Here is an 18,531-nt window from a genome sequence, read left to right on the forward strand (position 1 = left end):
TCTCTAATAATGATAGCCTAAGTAAGAACTAAGAAGTATTGTAGCGTTTTAGTTTTAAGAGTATGAATAATATTAAGACAATTGGATTCCACAATCAAGCTCTTATTCTCCTAATAAAAAAAACACATTAATATACATGTAAATGATTTTTAGTTTTACAATAATAAATTATTAATAAATTCACAATTTCATAAAATAATAAAGTAGTAATTTTAATTAATTTTTAAAAATAATTTATAATTTTTTTTTCAAACTATTAGTTGTAATTATTATTTCCAATTTTATAAAAAATAAATATATATATTTTTTTAAAAAAAAATAATGGTTAGAAACTTGCCATAAAAGGTTATTAGATTATTACTTTATTAATTTTTTTTAGTTCCCATAAATGGGTATTACCCATTAAGAAGTGTTCCTTATATATATTAAAAGAACGGCATTTCTTGGTTTAACATAATATACTTAAAAATAAAAGAATATTCTGTTAAATTTAACGATTAGGTTTGATCTCCCGTTAACAAATAAACCCAATAATTAAACCCAAAAAATTAAATCATCTTTTAAATATTAATAATCTCTTTTTAAATTAAAAAAATCATCTTAGCCACATATCTCTCTAACAAACCTATCTTGGGAGAATATTAATAATTTTTTTTTTATTTATTTTTTAAAAAAGAAAAATCTTTATATATTAAAGTTAACCTCACGTTATCTAATGTTTTCTCTGGATAAGCATAGGAAGTAGAAACACCACTTCTATCTTTGTGTGATTGCAGATATACCAATTCTGTCATTGACCCACTTTTTAGCTTTATAAATGGAGATGTTCATATAATATTAACACTTTACAGAAATATTTATAGATATAAACTTACATTACAATGCTATGTTAAAAAAAGAACTAAATAGAATAATCTACTACTCCAATAATAAATTTATTTACAATTTTATAATTACACTAATATTATTTTTAATACATTATTAAATAATATTTCAAATATAAATATTTAATTTTTTCAAACAAAAAATTTGTAATCTTTAAAAATAAAATACATTCAAAATCTTAAAAAGACCAAAATCTTAAATGAAACTAGCAATACGTGGCTCGGCACGTACATTCACCTAGTTATTTTTAAAAATGTTAATTTAAAAGAAAAAAGAAGGAAAAAAAAAAAGATAAATCTATTTAAATTTTAATGATGTTAAGCAAAACGTGGAATGATGTTTTTTAAATTAGTTATTTTTTTGAAATTTTTTTATTAATTATTGAATTAATTAATATTTAATGTAATTAAAAAATATGAAAAAAAGAGAAAGATCCTAAAGTAAATAAAACTATTTTAGAGTGACAGCCTCATACTTTTTTTATATATATATATAGATTGTTGTGTGTTCTATTGGAATAAATATTAGAGTCGATTCAAGATGCCAGTGAGCACAGGTATTAGCTATAGTGAGCAACACACACATACCATCAACCTATAAATAACCAATCAGTATTCGGTACTCAAGTTTCGAGTTTTGTGTTCCAAGAAATCCAGAATAAGGGTTTCCTCTAGTATATATATATATACTATGTAGCTTTTTATACCATAGTACTAGTGTTTTTTGTTTTTGAATATTGGATTGCAATAATTATTTTAGTTAATTGTTAATTTATTAAAAAAAAAAAGATAAGTGCATTTATAATAAATTAAAAATATATTTAATTAAACAAATTATTTTGAAATAAGTTATCTCCTATAATATTGATTTTTTCCTTTTTTGTTAGTTAAAGAGATCAGTAGTGTGATTCCTAAAATTAATTCTTTAGGTTTAATATTACGTTTGAGTGGGTTCACCATGGGAGACTATAACGATGATGGTGCTAATTTTTACCTCTATGACGATGACGATGGTGGTGATGATTCCGATGAATCTAATTATGACCTCCAATTATTCGAAGACACTCCCTCAGTCTCAAATATTGAAAAAGCTAGTTCCGTTAAGGTAAAGAATGGGATGGGTTCGATTGGAGGATTTCTTGAATTAAAGAAACAAGTGCATATTTATAATATCTGTGTCATGTTGTAAAAAAAGTGTATATATTACAATTACAACTTTTAATTAGTTTCTCAGTTTCACTTTTCAAATAATGAGTTTTTGGCATTGTAGGTAATTACAAAAGGGTCTCTCTTGGCTGCACAGGTATACAATTACACGAATATATGTATATAATTATTATTTAGAACATTTTGATTATCCTTTTGTTATGTGCTTTAATTGTTGCGCTGGGCTAGAATTTTGGATTTTAATTGAAATTAATATCCAGAGGGAGGATTTGGGGAAGGTGATGGAAATTTTATCATTGAAAGAGCACCATGCACGGACCTTACTCATTCACTGTCGTTGGGATATGGAAAAGTTGCTCACCATTCTTGTGGAGAAAGGGAAGGATGAGTTATACAGTAAGGCTGGTGTGACCTCATTGGAACAGGACGATAATTCTGCTGCTGCTGACTCATCGAAGTTGTCAATTTCATCTATGGTTTTGTGCACTATTTGTTATGAGGATGTTCCTCCATGTGAGATCACAACCATGGACTGTGGTCACTACTTTTGCAACTCTTGTGAGTATCATTCTACCCTTTTATTTCAACGCTACAAACTTAACTAGATATATGTGACCATTTACACACGATTTCCCATTTGAAGAAGTCATATTTAGGCCTCGTATTTGGAATTAGTTTTATAATTACTAGATAATGTAATTCCTAAAGCCCCTAAAATATTAGTAAATAATGTAATTTCTAGAGTAGTAATATTATATAATATGTTTGGATGTCAAGGAATAAGTATGTATAAATTCTCACTTTTATGTCTGATAAATATGTCAAATTAAATGATTATCTTAAATTACACCTAAATCCAACTAACTTCAATGCTGTGTTTTTTTTTTGGGGGGGGTATGATTGTGTTTAGGTTGGACAGAGCACTTTATAGTAAAGATAAGTGAAGGGCAGAGTAGGCGGATTGGATGTATGGAACACAAGTGTTACTCAGTGTGTGATGAAGAGAAAGTAAGAAATCTAGTGAACTCAAGGGATCCTAACCTTGCTGAGAAATTTGATCGTTTTCTTCTAGAATCATACATTGAGGATAATAGTAAGGTTAAGTGGTGTCCAAGTGCTCCCCATTGTGGAAATGCCATTCGTATTGGCGATGATATTGAAGAAATACTTGAAATTGAATGTGCATGTGGTCAACAATTTTGCTTTAATTGCCTATCTGAAGCACACTCACCTTGTCCATGTCCAATCTGGGAAATGTGGAGTAAAAAAAGTCTACTTGATTCAGAGAATGCTAACTGGCTTACAGTTCATACAAAGCCCTGCCCAAACTGTCACAAACCAGTTGAAAAGAATGGAGGTTGCAATCATGTAGGATGTGTTTGTGGTAAATCATTTTGGTGAGTGTTTTTTAATTTGTCATCATTTTTTCCATGCCCCATTGCTCTTAAATATTCTAAATGAGAATATATGTTAATTGGTTTCGATTGTGCTTGAATTGCAGTTGGCATTGTGGTGACCCATTAAACAAGGAACACAAATGTGGAAGATATGTAGAAAAATCTGAAAAGAAAGAGGAATTTGGTCTTATTACACAGAATTACCTATTGCGTTATACTCACTACCTTAACCGTTATAAAGCTCATCTAGATTCTTTAAAGCTTGAAAGTAAGCTTAAGAAAACCGGTGAAGAAAAGATATTATGTTTGATAGAAAGTGATGCAATAGTAACAAATTATAGTTGGGTGAGCAATGGAATCGACAGACTCTTCAGGTCAAGGCGAATTCTTTCCTACTCTTACGCTTTTGCATATTACATGTTTGGTGATGAACCATTTGAAAATTGCATCACCAACAAGGAAGAGAGAAAAAGAAAGCAAAACTTGTTTGAGGACCAACAACAACAACTTGAGCTAAATGTTGAGAAGCTTTCATCGATGATAGAAGACCCTTTCGAATATTTTCCACAAGATGAAATCTCGCTTAGAAAAGCGCATATTATCAATCTAACCAGAGTTGTTGATAAGTTATGCAAAGAACTGTAAGTTTATTATCTTGAACTATCACGTTATTATGAGATATAGCATAACTTAATAACTAGTGTATATACTTTTCTTGAAGGTATGAATGCATAGAAAATGATTTTATGGACTCTTACGAATGTGCAAATTCTAATATTGCTCTTTACAAGTCAAATGGGGTGGAAAAAGCTTCGAAGCTCGTTATTCATGAAGATATGCAACCCTCTCCCAGTAACGGTATTATTCTTTGTATTTTAATTTAATATAAGAAAAATCACTAAGCATACATAAGTTGTCACCTCATATAATGGTGATTTGTCTAAGAACAATGCTTTTTTTGTTTATGATGAGAGTTAACATGGTGAAAATAACCCCAAGCTTTGTTTGTAAAAGCTACTAACACACTTGTCAAATTTAGGTGAGGTGAACAAACGTCCTTGCAAATCTTCATCAAGCAATGAATCATATACGGCCGAAGTTAAAATTGAAGCTGAAGAGTCTTCTTTGAAGCGTCTTAAAGTGTTTCCCGTGTAGATTCCGCCACTTTTGGAGACACCATCGTATATATTTACAATTTTTTTTAGGGATATACTTACAATTATTTTTTTGTTAGGCTAATTTTAGATATAGTTAGCTGTTAATTGATATATATATTTTTTTAATCTAAATAGTTTCATTTAATTTTACCATAGCATTTAATTCTAGGAAACGAAGCTTGTTCTTCGGTATAATGTTTTATAAACTATATATTTTGATGAATTTTATATTAAATTAGAACAAATATAAGTGCATCTTTAGTTTTTAGTCAACTTTTATCTAAAATAGGTAAAATATTAAAATAGTCATTTTTTTTATGTTATTACTTCAATCTTGTTTTTTATTTTAGTTAAAACTAAAATTAATTATTTTAATAATATTTATATAATTTGAATTTTTTTAAATATATATTAATTTAATAAAATAATAAAAAATAGCAATACTTTTATTAAAATATTATTAAAAAATTATCGAAAAAGTAGGAAATTGTCCACATTTTGAGAATTCATCCTCTAATATAAAATTATTTTTGTGTGTAGGGGTTCATTTTTTTAAGACTCCTCCTTTATTTTAACTAAGGAGTGGTCTAGGGAGTATGATTAAAGATAATTTTATATTTGAGAAATATGCTACAATAATGTAAACACTATATTCTATTGATATATATTTACAATAATGAAAATTGAGAATTAATTTGAGTAGTTGCTACAATGTAAATTTTAGAAAGTATAATTGGAAGCAAACTTTCATATAAACATCCAAATTAAACTTGTTTGTTGAATAATATGTAAAATATATTAATAAAAAGTCGTTTTCGTAAAATGAACTTGAGATGTATGTTTAAAGTTGAAAATATAATGTAAAGAATTAATGGCCTAATTTTGTATGCTCATTAGTGTATTTTTAAAATATATTTTCTGTAAATATATAATATTTTTGTATGCTTGAAAACTGAATCTCTCACATCAATGACATCATATTATTGATGTTAGTATGGTCAATAATAACATGCAATAAATCTATGTGCTTATAGAGATATAAGGGAAAATGTTTAAGAGATTGTTGGATCATTTTAATTTTATTTTTTTTATCTTTAATTTGATAAAAATATTTTATAATTTTAATATTAATTTTAATTGCATTGTTATTAGATTTCCATATTTTTGTATTGATTGAATTATATATCAAGAAAATATGTCTAGCCATTCTATTTATGAAAAATAAGGCATAAAACATAAATTTATGACTGAACATTTTTATACATATTCAGTTGTGTATGTCTAATTTTATATGAATTTTTTAATATGTTTGATTAGATTTCTTGTGAAGAAAACTGAAGCAAAACTTTCATTTTCTATAAAAAGAAAATCGCACTTATTGCACACGTTTTTGTAGGTACAGAAACAAAAATTTATGGGCTGATTGAAAATCTATTCTAGGGAATTGTCTTGTGAGTTGTGGTCTTGTTCAGACCGTGTATGAGCTGTCAATAAGGTGTATATTGATTATAAATACACTTTATAGCAGCTAGGTCATGTATCTCTTTTATACACTTTGAATTGTATTCATATCTTAATAAAAGAGACTTTATTTTGTAGAGAAGAGAGTGTTCGTCTCTTACTTTATTTATATGTATTTTGTATTTTCTTGAGTTTGTATTTAAGTCTGCAAAAGAAAAGGAACAACAGTGCTACCTTCGGGAGAATGTTCTATAAGCTTTCGAAAGATTACTTTTTAAGTCTTGCCTCAGGAGGAAGAAAGCCTCTTTAAGAAGATCGAAGGGAGTTCGAGCACTTGAAGTTTCAACAAGATTCGATTAGAAGGTAAAATATATCAAGCTTGCGACATACAATAAGAGGGAGCCTATTTATGCATAAGTCGATTACTTTGTATTTTTGAGATCTATCTAATGAATCTTATCTCTGGGCGTGACCCTGTGGACTAGTAACAATTTGCAAGGATTGTTGATACCACGTATAAAAATCTTGTGCATTTTTATTTTTCTGCACGATTTATTTTCTGGTTTTATTCTGTAGTTACAGAGTTGTGTTTTGTAGTTACGGAATAACTGTTTCAGTACCATATTTATCATTCTGCATTTAGTTAATTGATTAATTAATTAATAAATTGGTAATATTAAAATACAAAGTTTTATTTAGTATTAGAGCTTGTCACTAAACTCTTGGTGAGATCTTGAGCTTATTTTATGCCGTATAATTTATTTTGTGTGAGATGTCATTGTTTGCAAAAGGAAGCTCCATTACTTGACCACCACTATTGAATGACTCGAATTATCCATATTGGAATGTTAGAACGAGAGCATTCATTAAGTTACAAGATGAAAAAGCATGGAGAGTTATACTTGCAGGTTGGTCTCGTTCTATTGAAAATGATGATGAAGGTAATTCTAAGATAAAACTTGAACTTAATTGGACTACTAAAGACGAAAATTTGTTGGGTTATAACAATAAAGCCTTGCATACTATTTTTAATAGTGTTGGTGAATGTTTTATTAAAAAAATATCAGCTTGTGAATCTACAAAGAAAGTGTGGAAAATCCTTCAAATTGTGTTTGAAGGTACCATTGATTAAAAAAAAAAATCACATTTTACCATGTTGCATACTAGATTTAATGAATTAAGAATGTCAGAAACTAAAATTTTATCGGATTTTTATGAAAGATTATTCGATATTGCTAATGAGTTTTTTACTTTGAGAGAAAATTTAAATGAATTTGTGTTGGTTCGAAAAATTATTTGTGTGCTTCCTGACAGATTTGACACGAAATTATTAGCAATGGAGGAGGTGAAAGATTTTGGCAAAATGAAGATTGAAGAACTCATGGATTCATTAAGAATTTTTGAGTTAAACTAACAATTCAAGAAAAAGAACAAGCAAAGTGTCGTAAAGAAAAACAAATATATTGCAAGTTTTTGAACTACATACTTTAGTTTGAGAGCTTTCTAAGGGTGGGGGTACTTCTGGTATTGGGTTAATAATATTGACATAAAATGATATAATGTAATAAGAGGAAATTTATTAATTATTTGGATGTCTTTTTAAATTTTAAGCATGATTATTGAAATTTCCCTATAATAATCAAAGAAATTGATAGAGCAACAAATTAAATAAGTTAATTGAATTCAAAAAAAAAAAAATTAAATAAGTTAACTAAATAAAAACTCAAATCCTCTTTTCTATTTTTAATTTATTGTTTTAGAATGAAAATAGCTTTCCCAATCAAAAGTAAAGTACTCTTATCAATTAAATAATTTTGGTCATTTTAAAACAAATTTAAATTGGGGACAAATTTCTATTTTTGTTGTACAATGGTCTAATTTGCAATAACGTTATCAGTTAAGTATGGGCCTGGGCCTGGGCCTAGGCCAGTCTGAGTGGGCCTGGACCGGCTGAGCATGACCCTATTTGTTACTAGCAAGGGCTTCGCTGCCTGGAGTCGTTGCGAAAAAGAGTCGGGTTTCATTCATTCTACGCTCTCCAAAATTGAACAGAGAGAAAGAGAAAGACTTCTGAGATATGGCTATGGCTATGGTCCGATCGGGTTTAAGAACCGCCTTGCGCGGTGGCTCTCGAGCCCCTGCTCAACCTAAGCGCAACTTTTCCTCTTCTGGTCATCACGACGATGCTTGTAAATCCTTCTTCCCTTTCACACTCAATCGCATACTTTATATATTAGATATTTCTAGTTTTAATTTAAAATGAATTCGATCGTGGTTTATTCCAAATATTAGATCATACTGCCATTATAGATAACTTTGTTTTCAGTTGTGATCTTGTTAGGTTTTGTTATTCTTTGTAATATACTATGAGTGTTTTTTTTAGATTTGTATTTGTTATAGAGGGAATTCTGTAAAAGAAAAACGATCTATGATTTTGATTTTTGGTACATGGTTTGAAACGCGAGAAGCATGGGATTGAATACTTCAATTGGATGTTAATTTACAATGTTCACATGCTTTAAGTTTATTGCAAATCCCTAATTCGCCTACTGTCGGCTTAGTTTCGTTATAGTTTGTTATTTGTTTGACCATTACCATTTAGGTTGTGACGCTAAGTTGGGAAGACCAACATTGAATATCTCTTTTTGATTTGGTATTGTTTACGTTTTTTTCTGCTCCATATCGAAGGTCATTATTATTTGTTTCCTTGGAAATTTTACTGATTCTGTGCTTCTCTTTCTCTTGTTCATTACAGATGAGACTGCAAAGTGGGAAAAGATAACATACGTGGGCATTGTGGGGTGCACCATTTTTGCAATTTACAACTTATCAAAGGGTCACCCCCACTACGATGAGCCTCCTGTGAGTTTACTTCTTTCACTTTATGAACTTTCTTGTTGCTGTACTTGTCACTTTATCTGTTCATATATTGGTCAGTTGAATCAATTTTTTTTTTTCGTTTTTTGTACCAATGGAGATCTGTATAATGAAGCTCTTTTTTATTATTTCTTTTTCTTCCATTAATTGAATATTTACACTAGATAAATACCATTTACCATACCAGTTACACATTTCTCTTATTTTAAGGTGTAAGTCATAGAATATATAGTTTATAAATTGATTTGATCAATTTTGATTTGCAATGTCTATGATGCTTATTGAAGAACCATTTTTTTGCGTTATACAGGCTTACCCATATCTGCACATCCGCAATAAGGAGTTTCCCTGGGGTATGATTTTGTCATCGTTGTTTATTCAGTACTCATTTTTTCTTTACTGTGCCTCAATTCCCAAATGTGGGAAGATATGCAGTGGTAACATGAAGCTTCATTTTGTTTGTTTGTTAAATAGTGCCATATACGCTAGAATATTTCAACAATGCACTTATTTTTATTTTGTCATATCAGGAATTTATGTTCATTTTTTTTATTTACATTGCACGGTTGTACTCACATCCTCTTAATATCTGTATGTGGCATCATATTGTTGAATAACAATGTAGTGTTGTTGTTTATGGATTAAATTTTTGGTAACTGTTAACAGTATCTTAGGTGATAAACATTATGTGGATTGTTTAGGAGGTCCACTCTCCAGTTGAAAGATACTAGTGATCATGCCTATAAGAGTGATGTTATTTAAGTTGATTATTTTGGTGTTAACAAGTTGTGCTCCCGGATAAGGAACAATCTGTAGATTCTAAAACATGATTCTTGTAGATTTAAAATGCCATGGTTTTTGTGTCTAGTCTGTTCATGAATCATATGGAAAATGCTGTAGATTCTAAAAGTCTGAATGGCTGGCTGAAATGAAGGATAATTCAGGATATTTTGTGGATATATTAATGCACTTTATGGTTCATCATTCTACACGCATGTACTGCATATACCAGTTACTTGTATACTTGTTTTGTTATCTATCCATTTAACTAAGATATCTTCATAGCAATCTCCATAACTCCTGTTTTCGGTTTGTTAGCTTTACTAATATCTATATTTGATTTGTTTTATGTTGCGCAGGTCCAGATGGCCTTTTCGAGACTAAGAATCACCACTAGAGTAATTTTTGGTTCATTTAAAAGCGATGCCATGTGGAACTCTTTTGATTACATTGTTTGTCAGATAAATTGGTTGACTTTATTGCAAATTTCTTTGGATAATTTACTTGCTCTGTATAATGTATGGTTCTGGATTAGAGCCTGGCAAGGCAATCCTTTTTATTTTATTCCTGTGAAGGATTTAATAAGATGAAGTGGTGAACTCTCTATTTTCTGATATTCATGCACATTATTTTTGAGATAACATGTTTGGATTGGCAAAGCTGTGAATAAATTATTAAAATAATTGTGACAAATTTCTACACCCGAATAACAGTTGAAGGAACTAAGATAAAGCATTTTAAAATCATGCTCACATTGCAGGGAGAAACTTGCAAAAATTTTGTAGTTAGTTTTATGCAATTATCGTAATTTAACATAGTATTTACATCTTCCATTGAGAATATTTTAGAATAAATTTCATTTTGAGTTTTGAATTTTGCTAATTGGTCGCTTTGTGGTTTGCAAAAGTAAGCAAAATCTAAGTCCTATTTTTATTTAACTCTAAACAATCATCTTTCTAACCTCAAAATCTCCTGATCTCTAACCTTAACAATTGTGACTCAATTTTTATTTTATTCCTAATCTGATTCTTTTTTTTTTTTACAAAAATCTATCTCAGGTATCAATATCATTATATTTCTTTTGTAAAATATTAGGTTTAAAATTGTGATTTAATAAAATAGATAGGCTAATCAGTATTTCAAAAAAATATGGAATTCAAAATAGTATTTACTTAAATTGTGAAATGTTTTTGACTAAATTATATTAGGGATTATTTCACAAATATACAAAAATAACAAAAAAGTTACAAAAATACGATTTCACGAAATTTTAAACATTTTTATGATTTTTATGATTTTTTTTTTTTTTTGAAATAAAACTTGTATTATTAAGCAACACTAGACACCTCTGCTTTTAAAAGAGCAGCAGCACAAGAGGGTAACACATTAGTCATTACAATAGACTTTTGAGTCTCAAGACTCCACTTAGCTAAACTATTAGCTACTTGATTACACATCCTAGGATAGAAAACAAAAGACAAATCCTGAAAATGAGTCTTCAAATGGTTTATATCCATCACCACTTGCCCCCAATCCGTATGCACAATCAGATTTGAGTTAATAGCTTTGACAATGGTTTGACAATCCGAGCCTAACCGAGCCTTTTGAATAGACCACCTTGAAGCCAATTGGATTCCTAATTTGATTGCAGCTGCTTCTGCTAATTGAACAGACAAACAGCCCGGAATGTAAGTCACTTCAGCCACCACCAGCACTTAGACCACAGCCTAACACCCCCAGATTTAGAAAATGAGATCTTTTTATATTGTACTATTGTTAATTTGATCTTTTTAGAATTTTTGCCCCTGCTCCTGAACTTTTAAGGCCATTGAAAATGCTCTTAAACTATTGAGATTATTGGATTTAAAGGCTTTTGTCTAATTTTATTCAATTTTACTATTTCAATGATTGTTTATGTACTAAACCATATTTCCCAGACTTTGATATCTACCAAATCATGCCCTTCGAACTTTGATATGCACTAAATTATGCCCCTTGAACTTTCATCTATGTTAGACTTTTTTACTAAAATTAGAAAAAAGTTTTTAAGTCCAACAATCTCAATAGTTCAGGGGCATTTTCAATAACCTTAAAAGTTCAGGGGGCATGATTTGATACATGTCAAAGTTCAGGGGCAAAAATCCTAATTAGTCTTTTTTTAATGGAAAACCGTAAAAATATAAAAAAAAAAAAAATCTATAAACGTAAAAATATAATTTTTTTTTTAAAAAAATAGTAATTTATGTAATTATCTCATTATATTATTATGTTCCTTTTTGTAGACCCATTGTCATTTAATAGGCCGATCGGTAGTATTTACAAAACATCCAAAATAGTATAAATAGCTATTTCACTTGAGAAGCTTAAAAGATCTGAAGTTAGCATATGATATAAGACTGTATTCGTAATCTTTGGTCAACTAAACGCAGACATCTTCCTTGTAAGACGAGGTCGGTTGTCTATATTTTGGCAATTGAGGGTGTAAAAATCAACATATTTTAGTTGTATGCTGAGAAAAGATTGCTACCATTTTGTCTAACCAAAACTTTCAACAGCTGGAAACCCAATTGAGATATTATCAAAACTAAGATCTTACAACCTTACAAATTATCTCTGCAACGTTAAAAATTATACATCTGATTTCAACACCATTATGTCATTAAGGACACAACAATTAGAGAAACGTCATGTAATTACCTGATCACTCGAGGTATTAAATAAATAAAATGATCACAAAATGATAAGGGCCGTATTGGGGATATGATTCAAACAGCTTTTACAAGAAGTTACTCAGCAGCTGTATTTTCATTGTCATTGCTATCTGGTAGAGTTCCCAAGTCAGTTCGCGCATCTTTCTCATCTTGAGATACAGTAGAATCCGAAGAATTGACTTGCTGCTCATCTTGGCCTGTATTGCTGTTATCATTTGAGGCTACTTCATTCTCCTTCTGGACTTCAGCTTGTTCTCCTGTGCCTGCACCTCCATTGTTATTTCCATTGCTCTGGTCTCCATTCTCATTTGCATTTTGGCTGGAATCAGAATTGTTGCCTGTGTTTGGAGATGCTTCATTATCCTTTTTTGCATCAGTTTGCTCTCCTTGGCCCGCACCTTCTTTGCCATTTGTGTTGCTCTGGCCTTCGTCGCCATTCACATTTTGACTGGAATCAGCATTATTGTCTGTGTTTGGTGTTGCTTCACTCTCCTTCTGGCCATCAGTCTGTTCTCCTTGGCCAGCACCTTCATTGCCATTTGTGTTGCTGTGGTCTCCATTCACATTTGCATTTTGGCTGGAATCAGCATTGTTGTTTGTGTTTGCCGTTGCTTCATTCTCCTTCTGGGCGTCCATCTGCTCTCCTTGGCCAGCACCTTCATTCCCATTTGAGTTGCTCTGGTCACCATTTCCATTTGCATTTTGGCTGGAATCAGCATTGTTTTCTGTGTTTGGTGTAGCTTCATTCTCCTTCTGGGCATTAGTCTGCTCTCCTTGGCCCGCACCTTCGTTGCCATTTGTGTTGCTCTGGTCTCCCTTCTCCTTTGCTTTTTGGCTAGAATCAGCATTATTATCTGTATTTGGTGTCGCTTCATTCTCCTTCTGGGCATCGGTTTGTTCTCCTTGACCTGCACCTTCTTTTCCATTTGCATTGCTTTGGTCACCATTCTCATTTGCATTCTGATTGGAATCAGAATTTTTTTCTGCATTTGAGTTATCATTTGCATTCTGCTGAGCATCGTTTTTGTTCTCATTCTGGCCCTCATCAGCATTGTGACCTGAATTATCATCTGTCTTCTGCTGTATGTTGTTCTTGTTCTCATTCTGGCCTGCACCAGCATTATTATCAGAATTATCATTTGTGTTCTGCTGGACATCGTTCTGGCTTGCATCAGTATTGTTTTCTTTATTCGAGGATCCATCATTATCGTCGGTCTTCATCATTAGCACATTTTCTTGAGTTCCCTCAGATCCAGAATTGCTGTTGGCTTCTAGCTTCTGAACAACTTCAATATTTTCACTCGTTGCTGATTGTTGAGAAGTTCCAGAGGTATCTGTGAACTCTCCTTTAGCAGCATTTTCATTCTCTGCTGCTGAAGTCTCCCCAGAATCTTGTTTCTCATTGCTAGCTGGTTCTGACTTTTCAGTTTGCTCTGGTACAGCATTTTGCTGAGTAGACTCATCCCCTGTGGTATTAATATTCTCTGCATTCTCATCTGGATTTTGAGTTGTATCTGTCCCATTCTGCTGTGAGGAGCCATGATTTTCTTCAGTGTTAGTATCCATTTTCTGGTGCTCATATGAAACTACTGTTGAATCATGAAAGGTACCATGTCCAGTATCTGCATGATCACTCTCGTTGCCACTATCTTCGGTGGTTTTAGAGTTAGCATCATTGCTTTCTGTCTTCTCAATTTCTGAGACCGAAGCTGAGTCGTTTTGGTTGACATCAACACCACTCTTTGTATCGTTCTCCTTCTCAACAATGTCCTGTGTCTCTTTGTTTTCAAATTGCTTTACCTCTTCAGAGTCTTCTGGACCACGTTGCTCGGTTTCAGTTGTATTCTGAGTCTCATGAGCTACAGCACTAGAAGCATCATCTCCCTTGTAATTTTCTTCTCTGGCCTCATTATTTCCATCACCTCCATCTTGAACCTGATCATCACTTGAAACTGTCTCCTCAATCTTCTTTCCATTCTCTTCTGTGTCCTTGTTCTCTTCCCTATCTTCTTTATTATCCTCCCTCTGACCTTCTACATTTTCTTGCTCTTTAGTCTCCTCAGTCTTGTTGTCCTCACTTTCTTCATTCTCACTTTGCTGTTCATTTTTCTCCCCGTCTATTTCATTGATTTCATTTTCACTCTCTTTATTTTCCTTCTCTTTTCCCTCTACACTCTCATTCTCATCACCAACATTGTTTTTGCTCTCTTCATTCTCATTCTGTGTATCTACAGAATCACCATGATGCTCAGTCATCTCTTCGGTCCTATCTTGATCATTTTCATGTATTTCTTCATCTTCACCGCCTTCTTTTCCTTCATTTTCATTCTCTTCGGACTTGTGTTCTTCTTCATCCTCCTCCTTATGCCTTACATCTTTAACAACTGGTTCCTCCACATTAGGATTGGGATCTTTTCGCCCCAGCTTGAGAACTTCACTCCCTGTCCTTGTGTTCAAATTGAGCTGTGTTCTCTTGTTATTGGACTGCTTCAATTGATAGGCTAGCCAAACGCACACACCCAGCAAGAGAAGGAGTTGAACAGCATGCTTCACTTTGACACCTCGAGATCTCCCATTCCGGCGAGGTGAATGCTTGAACATGATGACCCCTCTTGCAAGCTAAACTTTTATGGGGGTCCCTTTCAAACAGAATACCTACATTACAGATCAAACACCTATAAAAACCTCAAAGATGTGTGGTTTGAACAAATGGATTGAATCTCATAAAAAGGGAAAGAAAAGAACATAGATCCAAGTTCTGTCTAGCTTCATCAAGCAAATTAATTTTTCACCACATTAAAACAAAAACCAATCATGAAAAACATTGCAAATTCTCCCAGCATTAATGTAAATGTAACAATAGCCTTTCAACTAGACTAGAAACCAGAATGGTTAAAAACTCATCAGTCTATTTTTAGGCAAATTATTTCAAAAGACCTATGCTTCACCCATTTTTTCAGAGTGTAAATGCCAATTTCCTGCTCAACCAAATCTCACACTTGCCTTTTTAAAGGCACCCAATTACAGTCAACCAATGTAAATTAAGAAAGTAATACCAAATATAATAACAAGCAAGAAAAAGATATAGTTGTAGACACAGATCTGAACAAACCGAAAAAAAACTTGGCACATTAGAGAAAATAGAAAGGAACTTAAATGTTCATACATACCTGTGGAAAAGAGATTCTTCGATGACAGAAGCTTTTTAACTTTTAATGGGTGTCGGTGGTTTAAACAACCAAAATAACAAATAAGAGTAAAACAGTAATAATGTCTGAAAATAGAATTGGGACCAAAACAAAGTTCGAAGAAATGAACCCCTAAATGGGTTAATAAGAGAGATCAAATAGTGGGTTTGTCTGAAACTGTTGGATCTGGAATTTGCCAAAATACAAATCACCCGAAACAAAAGGAAGAAGAGAGAGAGAAGTGTCAGCACAATTTAACACTCAAAGCCCTCAGTTTTATCAGTAGGATCTATTTAATTAAACAAAAGAGAATAAAAAAAATAGTTTCTTAAAGTTGAAGAAGTGGGGTTTGGCTTAAGGATCGATACGATGTCGTTTTAAGCCTACGACTTTTTAACTGCAAAGGTTGCAATCATGTATGACCAGACCAGATTAAAATTTAGAAAAAAGAAAACAAAAACTAAAGCCGTTTCAGTTATTATTCATGGCTTGAGATATGCCACGTGTCGTCTCGAGATTCCCACTTTGCTAAGTCGGTGAATCGTAGCCGTGTACCCTATTTGCTCCACCATCTTCGTCTTCTTCTTCCTTAATCTATTCTAATCTCCTTTCCCACTGAGCTACGCAAAGGAAGAGACTAAAACCCTAAAAAGCTAAAACCCAATGGCTTCGAAGCTAATCGCTTCAAATCTCCGCCAAACCCTAAAGAGAACCTCTTCAATCTTTTCTCATGCACGCTCCAATTCAACCGCCGCTTCCGCCGCCTTAGCTTCTCCGGCGGAACCCTATGGGGAAACTGATGGGGTTACCATGAAAGGAGTGAAAATCGCCGGAAGGCCGCTTTATCTCGATATGCAAGCCACGTCTCCGGTCGATCCTAGGGTTCTCGATGCCATGCTGCCGTTTTATGTGTCTCAATACGGAAACCCTCATTCCAGAACTCATATGTACGGATGGGAAGCGGACGAGGCGGTGGAGACCGCCCGCGCCCAGGTGGCGGATCTCATTGGCGCTTCGCCTAAGGAGATTGTTTTCACCTCTGGCGCTACGGAATGCAATAATATTTCTGTAAAGGGCGTTATGCATTTCTACAAGGAGAAGAAGCGTCATGTTATCACCACCCAGACTGAGCACAAGTGCGTTCTTGACTCCTGCCGTCATCTACAGCAAGAGGGCTTCGAGGTCACTTACCTTCCAGTCGGTTCTGATGGCCTCGTCGATCTGGAGAAGCTCAGGTCTTCAATTCGACCTGATACGGGTTTGATTTCAGTCATGGCGGTCAACAATGAGATAGGCGTGATTCAACCCATGGAAGAAATCGGCCAAATCTGTAAGGAATTCAATATCCCTTTTCATACTGATGCAGCTCAGGCCTTAGGTAAAATTCCCGTTAATGTTGATAAGTGGAATGTTAGTTTAATGTCTTTAAGTGGGCATAAGGTTTATGGACCCAAAGGAGTTGGGGCTTTGTATATGAGACGAAGACCAAGAATTAGGGTCGAACCGCAGATGAACGGTGGTGGGCAGGAAAGAGGTATCCGAAGTGGCACCGTTCCTACTCCTCTGGTTGTGGGAATGGGGGCTGCTTGTGAGCTTGCTAAGAAGGAGATGGAGTATGATGAGAAGAGAATTACTGCTTTACAGGACCGAATGCTTAATGGGATTAGAGCAAAACTTGATGGGGTTGTAGTGAATGGAAGTATGGATAGACGGTATGCTGGGAATTTGAACTTGTCGTTTGCCTACGTTGAGGGGGAGAGCTTGCTTATGGGGTTAAAGGAAGTGGCTGTGTCGAGTGGGAGTGCTTGTACTAGTGCCAGTTTGGAACCATCTTATGTGTTGAGAGCTTTAGGTGTTGATGAAGACATGGCTCATACCTCCATTAGGTTTGGGATTGGAAGGTTTACAACAGAGGCAGAAATTGATCATGCAGTAGAACTTACCGTCCACCAGGTGGAGAAGTTGAGGGAAATGAGTCCACTTTACGAAATGGTTAAGGAAGGGATCAACATCAAGGACATTCAATGGTCACAGCATTGATGAAGAATTTGAATGAGCAGAAGAGTATTAAGCTTATATTATGGATGAGCTGAAGATAGGACCTTTGAGCCTGGAGCTGCATAACCAGTGTCAGAATATATGGTGTTCGATACAGGTTGTTTTGTTTCGTTATCCTATGTAGTTTTTTATTTGGATAACTATGCCTGCCACTTCATTTGCAATACAAAATATTTCCAACCTTTCTGAATAAATTAAACCGGCTTGAGAAGACGGGAATAGTGGTTGTTGTTTCCTACAGAGATATACGTTCTTGTAGTTGAAAAGGTACTATAATTTATTTTTTTTTTCTTCACTTTTATTGATTAAATTATTGTGCATGGTATGAAGGATTTGATCCCTGGACATACATTTACTGATTATTGAGCTTAGTTATGTTAAAAAAAGTTGCTTAAGAATAATAAGCTGATATATTCTTGCTCTCTCCATGGGATTTGTGTACTACTCTTTTCCTCTGCCCCCACTGCTCATCAAGTTTGCACCTCTTGCAAATTTCAAGTTGAAGATTGTTAAAATATTTTTGATCCTTTGGTTTTGAATAATTATGGATGGTAGGCATATAATATTAGAGATGGTTGTGTTGCAATTGTGTGATTTGTGGTAATTTGTGGTGCAAATTTTTGAAGAGATGGTTGTATTGAAAATTAGAATATCAAATTTCCCGAATTGATTGAAGATTTAAACTTTTACCTGGTATGATTAGTATCCGATCCTTATTCAAAACCGTAAGGTGATATGGTATGGATATGTTATTTTGTTTTTATTATAATCCATGCATTGATCTAAAAATATGTAAATTTATAGTCAAGTGGCTTTCTTTTGTGGTACTCTGACCTACTGTGATGCTTTGG

General features: G+C 33.1%; 4 protein-coding genes across 5 annotated transcripts; 3 read left to right on the forward strand and 1 right to left on the reverse strand.

The window, feature by feature from the left end:
* The first annotated feature begins 1,417 nt into the window (after positions 1-1,417).
* LOC115712217 (probable E3 ubiquitin-protein ligase ARI2) lies at positions 1,418-4,850 on the forward strand. The gene is made up of 8 exons (XM_030640469.2): positions 1,418-1,441; positions 1,814-1,989; positions 2,155-2,187; positions 2,312-2,609; positions 2,962-3,448; positions 3,553-4,089; positions 4,170-4,306; positions 4,488-4,850. Exons 1-8 carry the CDS (start codon positions 1,426-1,428, stop codon positions 4,601-4,603), a joined length of 1,800 nt encoding a protein of 599 aa, XP_030496329.2. The 5' UTR covers positions 1,418-1,425; the 3' UTR covers positions 4,604-4,850.
* Positions 4,851-8,037: 3,187 nt separating this feature from the next.
* LOC115712239 (cytochrome c oxidase subunit 6a, mitochondrial) lies at positions 8,038-10,339 on the forward strand. Of its 2 annotated transcripts, XM_030640503.2 has the most exons (4): positions 8,038-8,255; positions 8,822-8,928; positions 9,254-9,296; positions 10,083-10,339. In XM_030640503.2, the coding sequence occupies exons 1-4, from the start codon at positions 8,144-8,146 to the stop codon at positions 10,118-10,120; spliced, it is 300 nt and encodes a 99-aa protein (XP_030496363.1). In that variant the 5' UTR covers positions 8,038-8,143; the 3' UTR covers positions 10,121-10,339. The 2 variants fall into 2 exon arrangements, with proteins under 2 accessions (XP_030496363.1, XP_060970851.1); XM_061114868.1 differs by having other exon boundaries at positions 8,046-8,255; positions 9,254-10,339.
* A 1,913-nt stretch (positions 10,340-12,252) lies between these two features.
* LOC115712212 (uncharacterized) lies at positions 12,253-15,035 on the reverse strand. The gene has a single exon (XM_061114869.1). The coding sequence runs from the start codon at positions 15,033-15,035 to the stop codon at positions 12,510-12,512; it is 2,526 nt and encodes an 841-aa protein (XP_060970852.1). The 3' UTR covers positions 12,253-12,509.
* Positions 15,036-16,285: 1,250 nt separating this feature from the next.
* On the forward strand, positions 16,286-18,108 carry LOC115712220 (cysteine desulfurase, mitochondrial). The gene has a single exon (XM_030640477.2). It carries the CDS (start codon positions 16,286-16,288, stop codon positions 17,660-17,662), a length of 1,377 nt encoding a protein of 458 aa, XP_030496337.1. The 3' UTR covers positions 17,663-18,108.
* The last annotated feature ends 423 nt before the right edge of the window (positions 18,109-18,531 follow it).

Source organism: Cannabis sativa, chromosome 4, assembly GCF_029168945.1.
Source record: "Cannabis sativa cultivar Pink pepper isolate KNU-18-1 chromosome 4, ASM2916894v1, whole genome shotgun sequence".
Taxonomy (NCBI): Eukaryota; Viridiplantae; Streptophyta; class Magnoliopsida; order Rosales; family Cannabaceae; genus Cannabis; species Cannabis sativa.